The 8,701-nt window shown below is 57.8% G+C and overlaps 1 protein-coding gene and 1 non-coding gene across 3 annotated transcripts in view; one reads left to right on the top strand and one right to left on the bottom strand.

Annotated features, from left to right (window-relative positions):
- RUVBL2 (RuvB like AAA ATPase 2) overlaps positions 1 to 8,701 on the top strand; it is a 15,429-nt gene that overhangs the window by 3,653 nt on the left and 3,075 nt on the right. For both annotated transcript variants that reach the window (XM_011374571.2, XM_011374570.2), the window contains exons 3-11: positions 1,244 to 1,299; positions 1,579 to 1,720; positions 3,567 to 3,696; positions 3,812 to 3,878; positions 5,671 to 5,777; positions 5,862 to 5,955; positions 6,346 to 6,469; positions 6,820 to 6,914; positions 7,019 to 7,137. In XM_011374571.2, the coding sequence (XP_011372873.1) occupies positions 1,244 to 1,299; positions 1,579 to 1,720; positions 3,567 to 3,696; positions 3,812 to 3,878; positions 5,671 to 5,777; positions 5,862 to 5,955; positions 6,346 to 6,469; positions 6,820 to 6,914; positions 7,019 to 7,137 (934 nt within the window). The remainder of the gene's footprint in view (positions 1 to 1,243; positions 1,300 to 1,578; positions 1,721 to 3,566; positions 3,697 to 3,811; positions 3,879 to 5,670; positions 5,778 to 5,861; positions 5,956 to 6,345; positions 6,470 to 6,819; positions 6,915 to 7,018; positions 7,138 to 8,701) is intronic.
- On the bottom strand, positions 2,300 to 2,418 carry LOC111729195. Its single transcript, XR_002776133.1, has one exon. It is a non-coding gene; the product is annotated as a 5S ribosomal RNA (ribosomal RNA).

Here is an 8,701-nt window from a genome sequence, read left to right as displayed (position 1 = left end):
GGTCCCCGTTCACACAGCGAATGAGCCATGGATCCAGCAGCAGGAAGTTGGGGCGTAGCGGGGCCATCAGGGTGCAGCCTTCACAAAGAGCTTTCGTTGTAGATTCTTTCAGCACCTCCAAGGGAGGCGGTGCAGGCTTACCTCACTTAACTGTGCTCTGCAGATTTTGCGCTTTTTACAAATTGAAGGTAAGACCCTCCAAGGCAAAAAGACTGACTCGCAGAAGGTTCGATGACGGTTAGTGTTTTTTAGCAGTATTTTTTAGTTAAGCTACAAAATGCACACACTTAGTATACTGCAACTTGGTGCAGATGTAACTTTCATGTCCCCGGGGAATCAAAACCGGTGTGACTCTCTTTATCGGTGTGGTCCAGAACCAAACACGCAGGATCCCCGAGGTCCATCTGCAAAGGCTCGCGACTGCATGTGTGGGTTCCAGGAGCATAGTGCCAGGTGCCGCCCCTGAGCCAAACGGTGAGGGGCCAGTCGCCTTCTGCGCCTCAGTTTCCTTATCTGCGAAATGGAGGTAGAATCGTGCGAAAGCGAAGGACCCAGAGAACGCTAGCGGCCCCCAGACCCTGCCCTTGGGGTGCTCACAGTCTGGTGCAGGGGTCAGCGATCTTTTCTTAAAGAGCCAGATGGTAAATAAACCTTTTCTCTGGAAGATGTTCCGTTGTGCCGGAAAGCCTACACGGACAGCGGGCGCACGTGGGCCCGTGAGCGTGCCTGTGTTCCAGTCACGTTTTATTTACAAAGGCAGGTGGCTGGCCCACAGCCGTGGTCCAGTGCCAGGCACTGAAATCCCGAGTCTTCACCTCTCGACTGGCTGTGTGATCTCGGCCAAATCGCCTGACTTCTCTGAGCTCCCTCCCTCCGTGAAGGCCCGGGGTGGTCTCTGAACCCCGGAAGCCCTCCCAGGTGATAGGAGCTGGGACCGTTGCTTCTCAGGGTTACACGGAGTGAAATTAGAACCTGGGAGGCCACTTAGGCCATAAACACAAAGTAACCGTGATGTCCTAGTCAGCTCCTGATGCGAGCACGTGGTCAACCAGCTTCAGCGGTTTCGGTCCCGCCACGATGTCTCCCAAGAGCCGCTCGTGCTTACTGAGCACCTACCCTGTCCCGCCGTCCTCCCGGTGAGGGGGCATTCGGGCCCCCCATCTGGCCGAGGAGGAGACCAGGGCCTGGTGGGGAAGCGCCCCGAGCTGGCCCTCCATCGTGTCTTCTGCTTCTTCCCCCACAGGCGCTCACTCCCACATCCGGGGCCTGGGGCTGGACGATGCTTTGGAGCCACGGCAGGTAGGGCCGAGCAGGCGGGTGGGAGCCCTGCTCCACGGTGGGGGGAACCCAGGGCCCCGGGAGGCTGGGGGCTGTTAGGCACTTCCAGACCTTTGGCCGCACATTTATAAAATTCAGTCACACGTGGAGTTTTATCAGTCTCTACAAATTGGGGTGGAAAAGGCTTTTTCTGGCTTTTCCCCTGATGTGTCAGCCAACACCGCTTTCATGTCACGAGGCGGGCGGGGGCAGAACTGCACCCGGAGGTCACCTGGTGCACTGTCGCCTCCCGCCCCGCAGGCCTCCCAGGGCATGGTGGGGCAGCTGGCGGCCCGGCGGGCGGCGGGCGTGGTCCTGGAGATGATCCGCGAAGGGAAGATCGCCGGGCGGGCCGTCCTCATCGCCGGCCAGCCGGGCACCGGGAAGACAGCCATTGCCATGGGTAAGCGACCTCTGGGCCGGAGCTCCTCTGGACGCTGCCAGTTAGTCTGTCCCGTGTGAGTCAGGGTCAGGCACGTCTCACAGACAGCCCAGGGTGGCGGCGGCTTAAGCCCTCTGGGCTCATTCTCACGTAGAAGAATCTGATCGTAGGCCCTTTAGGGCAGGGTTGCCGAAGCTCCAGCCTTCCCCCCCAAACCCCACGTGGCAGGAAGAAGGACGAAGTTCAAGGAGGCCTTGCCCCCCAGAGGTGCCTCCCTCTGAGCACTCGCCTCGGGCGTCCCACAGGCTTTGGCTGCCATTTTCTTGACTGGAACTTAATCGTATGGTCACACTGCTGTGAGAGACGTGAAAACGTGTTTTTGATATTTTAATTCGGACCATTTCCGCCTTCGTAAAATGGGGCTCTGGAACTGAGGAAGGAGATAGACATTGAGAAGACAACCAACAGTGATGTCTTTGCGATTCACCAGCCACTGAAGATCAGTTTTTTCCTTTGTTTTCAGGCGAGGCAATCCTTGGCTGACCTCACAGATTGCAAGGACCTTGTCAGTTACAATCACTTATTTTTTTTTTTGTTTTACACCTACAGCACCCGGTCTTCCTAGGTGGTCTCCCATCCAAGTACTAACCAGGCCCGACCCTGCTTAGCTTCCGAGATCAGACAGGATCGGGCTCATTCAGGGTGGCATGGCCGTAGACCATTTAAGATCTTTTTACTCACAACTGTGCCTCATCCTCCTCATCGAACTCTCATCCATCTCTCCCTCGCTGGAGCTTTCCTCTCTTCTCACTCACTCCCACCTTCGAGCTCAGGCTGAGGGGCTGGGCGGCAAAAATCCAGGCAACAGTTAAGATCAGTTAAGGTCAGTTAAGATCAAGCAGTGCTCCTTCGGGAGTACCAGGCCCTGGCCCAGCCACGGGACATGTGGATAAGTGAGGCTGAAGGCCTGGCTTTAAGGAGCTTCCTGTCTGGGGGAGGGGGCTGTGGACACAGTCCCTTCCAGGGCGATGTGTGCTCCTGGCCCTACTGGGTGGGGAGGAGGTGGTGGCAGTTGTCAGGACAGGCTTCCCAAATAGGTTGGTATCTGAGCTCAGACTTGCAGGGTGTCTGGGAACCCCGCAGACAGCATGAAGCAGGATATCCAGGGGCAAAGCATGGCACACATCTGCAAAGGGGACCAGGAAGAGCCCCCCGACCCCCGCACTGGTCAGGAGGCTTCCGTGACCTTCTGTTCGTGAGGCTTGGCTCAGAGCTGAACGGAGCCTTCGGGAAGGGTGGGGAGCTGAGGGCCGGAGTCATTGCGGGGACAGCCCTGCCGTCCACCAGCCGGCCCCAGGCCTCAGCCATAGAGAAGCCTTCCCTGTGCTGGCCATGTGATGAGGTCACAGTTGAGCACCCCATCATGCCTGCCCGCCCTCATGAGCACTCCCATGTAGGGTGCTGTCCCAGGCAGCACTTGCTCTGTTATTGTCCCCGTCACACAGGGAGGAACTGGTTGGGGAGCCGACGAGACTTCCTGAGATCACGGGCCAAGAGTGGAGCCGGGCTTTGGACCCAGGCAGCCTGGCTTCAGCTCCTTGGCCTCCACCCCTGCTCGGTACCCCAAGTCCCGAGGCTGAACAGCCCTTAGCAGTTTGGGGACAGGCTTAGCCCTGCCATAGGGTCATAAAGTTCACCCTCCGGACCTTGCGGGTGTCTAATCCGGCTTCCCGAAGAGACCCTCTGTCCTTGGCTTTCTCTGTGTCACCTTGTCTGCCCCGCAGCACGAAGAGCTGGTTCGCCACAGAGTAGGCGAGGGGGCCCTGGTGCCAGGAGCCCCCGCCTACCCAGACCGCCTCCTCCCCAGGCATGGCGCAGGCCCTGGGCCCTGACACCCCGTTCACAGCCATCGCCGGCAGTGAGATCTTCTCCCTGGAGATGAGCAAGACGGAAGCGCTGACGCAGGCCTTCCGGCGGTCCATTGGCGTGCGTATCAAGTGAGCGCCGGGCCCGTGCGGGGGCGGCGCGCTCTGTGCCCGGGGGGCCCCGGGGAGCTGGCGAGTCCCGCGGGCCCAGGTGTCAGGCGCTCTGTTCAGGTCTGCTGTCTGGTAGGGAGGAGACCGAGATCATCGAAGGGGAGGTGGTGGAGATCCAGATCGACCGGCCCGCGACAGGGACGGTGAGTCGGCTCTAGGCCACCTCCAGGGCTGGGGGGTCGGGTGCCGGGGCTGCGCGGAGGTCAGACGCCCCCGCTTCCATCTGCACACGGGCGCTTCTGCGTCCCTACAGTAGCGGGTCATTTGAATGACAGCAGTTCGCCCGTTCGTGAGGGACGTCATGAGCAGTTCAAAGCAGGTGAATCCCTAGCGGCCAGGCTTCCACAGCTTAGTAGTGGAAGGCGTTTCCCGTCTACTGTGATGCATGTGCTTCTCTCCCTTTTTTTAAGACTCGTTTTTAACCTTTTTATTATAAAATAAATACGAAGAAAGATCAAAGAAGCATGTAGTCTAACAAGTCATTATCAAGCAGATACTCTCATAACCACCACCAAGATCAAAAACTAGGACTTCGCCACTCGCCCAGCCCCGAGTCCCTTCCCCGTTCCTCCGTCGACAGAAATGCCACCCTCGCCCGTTATCACGTCCCCGTGGTCATCGGTTTTGTTGCCCACACGTGCGTTCTTAGACACTATAGTTCATTCCGCCCGTTTGGAAAACTGCACGTCTTCTAAGCCTCTCTTCGTGGTCTGATCTCCCCTTCATCCTTTCATCTTACAGTTTATCTGTCGGTCTCTCTTTATTTGTTAATTGAGGTACAATCACATAACATGGAATTAACCACCGACCATTTTGAAGTCCCTCTCCCTTTCTGCCTGCCCCCAGCCCCCGGCCACCAGTAATCCGCTTTCTGTCTCTATGGATTTGCCTCTTCTGGGCATTTCATATAAATGGGACCCTAAGTGTGTGACCTTTCGCGTCTGGCTTCTTCCACCTGGCATGGTGGCTTTGAGGTTCATCCGTGTTTGTAGTTCTCTCTTAAATACTAAGTTACAGCTGCCAGTAAAATGCTAAATCAAACTAACATGCTTCAAGCCCGCTGACCTAACACGTAGTCACCTTCTATTTCTATGTCTCGTCGTGTGGGCATTCTTCTGTTTTTTGACGTTTCTCATTTTCAACGGAAATAGACTTTACGTGTGTAACGACCTCACCTTGCACTTTTAACACCAGTGAACTGCCTCCTAATTTGTCCCATCTAAAGGCAATTAAATTTGGAATTTTAAAAACTAAGGAAAAATTTAAATAAAGAGAAAGCTATTCCTAAGCTAGTCCTTTAAGTTGGATCTCGATCACAGAAGAAATCCATGAATACAATTTCACTTTAAAAATAAAAAACCAAGACCCCGTTAAACTCCCTCCCCATCCCATTCCTTTTGTTCTGGCACCTGTGCCCACAAAAGGGGCAGCTCACTGGGGAAGCAGTTCAGAGAAGCGAGGTCGTGGATATGCCGGGCCGTGCCTGCAAAGTGTTCACTGCTCGTCTGGTGGGGAGGGGGCGTGGCGTTCCCGTCTTAGCTGTGTTTAGCTCTGTTTTCTGGGTTCGTGATGGACAAAAAACACCTTTCATTTGGGTATAAAAACAGAATGTTATGGTGTGACCCCCTCGGCCTGTCCATGGGACCTCAGGCCTGTGTCGTTTTTATAGATTATCTTTTAGGGTTTTGTTCGTTTACTGGGTTTTTCATAATAGCTTTATTGAGGTGCAACTGACATACAGTGAGCTGCTCACGTCAAAACTGTACGGGATAAGTTTTGACATACGCGTGCACCCATGAACTCATGGCCGTGACCGTGGCAGTGAATACACCCATCACCCCCCAGAGCTTCCCTGTGTCCTGCTCCTTTTGAAGCTGTGTTGGGGAGACATCGGGGCCCTTTCTGAGGCCTTGCCTGGCGTGTCACCCGTCTCAGGGCTCCAAGGTGGGCAAGCTGACCCTCAAGACCACGGAGATGGAGACCATATACGACCTCGGCACCAAGATGATCGAGTCGCTGACCAAGGACAAGGTCCAGGCCGGGTGAGCAGTTGGGCCACCCAGAGCATCCGGGGCAGAGGCACTCGGACACCTTCCTCTCCTCACTCCCGCCTCCTCCCCCTGCAGGGACGTGATCACCATCGACAAGGCCACGGGCAAGATCTCCAAGCTGGGGCGCTCCTTCACGCGCGCTCGCGACTACGACGCCATGGGCTCCCAGGTGGGCCGGGGCTCTGGGACCCCCTCGTTCCCAGGCTCCAGGTTTCCCGCTGCGTCTCCCCGTGGCCCACAGGGTCTGGGTCCTCCTGCCACCTACCCCCGTGTCACTGATACTTCTGGTTCTTCCCTGCACCCTCCAGGACAGTGGGGGCCCCTCAGTTTGGCACTGCGCTCGTGGTTTCTGAGCTCTCCCGGGGACCCTCATGTTCTTCAGTGCTCTCGAGTGCCTAGCCTCGACTACCTCCTGGCCCCCGGGTCTCGGGATAACCCCATCTGGATTCCCAGCCCCTTTCCAGGGAGCCCCAGTCTCCCCCAGACAGAGCCCCGGGGGATCACCCTCCGTGCCTTTCTCCGCCCTCATTTCCACCCCTGTCCCCGCGCCGCCCCGCAGACCAAGTTCGTGCAGTGCCCGGACGGGGAGCTCCAGAAGCGCAAGGAGGTGGTGCACACCGTGTCCCTGCACGAGATCGACGTCATCAACTCCCGCACCCAGGGCTTCCTGGCCCTCTTCTCCGGTGAGGCCCAGCCCCCCACTCGCCCAAGCCACCCCGCATCCTCCCGGCCGCCCCCGACTGCGGCCCTGCCCTCCCCTCAGCCCTGCTGGCTGTCTTCTATGTGCGGTTCGCCCCTCCCCCGTGTTGCCGAGTCCCCGTCTCAGGGGGCCTGAGGGGCCCCAGCCCCGCGCTCCTTCCTGGCCGGGGCGTCTCAGCCTCCGCGGCTCTCTGGTCTCTGCTCCTCCAATCTTGGTCTTTCCTCCCTCTGGCCCTGGTGTCCCATCTCTCTCTGCCTTTGGCCACCCACTGGCCCTGCATCCCTGTCTCCTCCCTGCCCTCCGTCCCCCGCCATGCCACCCCGCCTCCCACAGGGGACACAGGGGAGATCAAGTCAGAAGTTCGAGAGCAGATCAACGCCAAGGTGGCCGAGTGGCGTGAGGAGGGCAAGGCGGAGATCATCCCCGGGGTGAGCACCAGGCGTGGCCGGGCAGGCGGGCCAAGCAGGCGGGCCGCGGTGGGGGACGTGGGGGGCGGCGGTGTCGAGTCAGGCGCACGCCCGGCCGTTCCCAGGTGCTGTTCATCGACGAGGTCCACATGCTGGACATCGAGAGCTTCTCCTTCCTGAACCGGGCCCTGGAGAGCGACATGGCACCCGTCCTCATCATGGCCACCAACCGCGGCATCACCCGGTGAGCCGCTGCTGGCCGCCTAAAGGCCTCTGGGGAAAACGGGGTGCTCTGGGCGGTGGGTATCGCCACAGGGTAAACAGGGTACATTTGCCAAGCACTTCATTAGGGAGCTGTGGGCTTAGGAGGCCCCCACAGTGCCATGGCCCAGGCGAGGGGCATACTTTGACCTTGAACGAGGTAGGCGGGTGGGCAGGGAGGGTGGGCAGCTCCGCTCCGCAGGGAGGCCCAGGGGCCGTGTTCTTTCTGTCTGGTTTCTGTATCCCTTAAGTCTACCGTTTCTCAAACTGCGTGCTGAGGTACCCCAGGGTGCTGCATAAAATACAAAAATTCTGTGGGGTAGTTTAAGTTTTTGAGGGACGCACGGTGACATGCATTGGACGTCGTGCAAACCACTATAGTTAAGTCACTCACACCTAATTAACTTAGTAAACGGAACATACCTTTTGGCCTAAGGATGCGCTGGGAACCTTCCAGAGACAGGTAGGGCACCTGGTTCCGATAAAGCTGGTGAACCTCTGCCCTAGGGCGGGCAGCGCTCCATGCCCACTGTCCCAGCGAGCTCTCCCCCGACCTCGGCTGCATTTCAGCCCGGAGGAGGGGAGGGGGTCGTCGGTCTCCCGGGTCCTGGCGCCGCACACAGCATTTCCACTGGGGCGCACTGCCCAGCGCAACTTGGGTGTGTGGCTTTGCCTGGTGGCACAGGAGGCTCGAAAACGTCATCTCCAGTGCTGCAGCCGTGCGCCAGCTGAAACTGGCCGGTGGGGCTGGTTATCACCACAGGGAAGCAAGGGGCATGGCCACCGGGGACAACGGCGGGCTTTCCTGGCTCTGTGCTGGCACTTTTCCCAGATGAGCTGCTCGGGCCCTCTGAAGCAGCTCACGCAGTCGATATTGTCCCAGCCCCATTTAACAGATGAGGACACCAAGGCCCACGGACCTGCCCAGGGTCGAATGTAGCATTTGCTCTCCAGAGGGCTGAGGACGGTGTTTGCAGCTCAGGGCGTGGGAAACTGCACAGGGCGTCTCCCGTCAGGCAGCAAATCTAGTCACTCATTTGCAGATTCCAGTTTGTGAATCTATTTCTTCGCTAAAATTTATCTGTAACCCCCAAATTGGTATTCATAGCACTTTTGCGGTCAGTTGCAGACATGTACAGAGCAGCAAAAAATTTGAGTCGCTGGACACAGGCACTCCAAACTAAGGTCAAACAAGGCGACGCTCTGCCTTCTGGTCTGAATCAGCATGCTGTAAATAAGTGTCTTATTTACTGCCACGTCCTTCACATTCTATGCTTTTGTTGGTGATTTTGCTATTTAAAACGGCCCCTAGCTGTCCTGTGCCCTTCAGTGCAAGGAGGCTGGAATGTGGCTTACAAAGAAAATGTATGTGTTAGATCAGGGGTCCCTAACCCTGGGCCGCACAGCAGGAGGTGAGTGGTAGGCAGGCGAGTAAAGCTCCATCTGTATCTGCAGCCGCTCCCCAGCGCCAGCATCACCGCCTCAGCTGCACCTCAGATCACCAGGCATTAGATTCTCATAGGAGCACCGGTCCCTGGTGCCACAAA

The sequence above is a fragment of the Pteropus vampyrus genome, unplaced genomic scaffold (assembly GCF_000151845.1).
Source record: "Pteropus vampyrus isolate Shadow unplaced genomic scaffold, Pvam_2.0 Scaffold250, whole genome shotgun sequence".
Taxonomy (NCBI): domain Eukaryota; kingdom Metazoa; phylum Chordata; class Mammalia; order Chiroptera; family Pteropodidae; genus Pteropus; species Pteropus vampyrus.
This window is presented reverse-complemented; position numbering and strand designations above follow the sequence as displayed.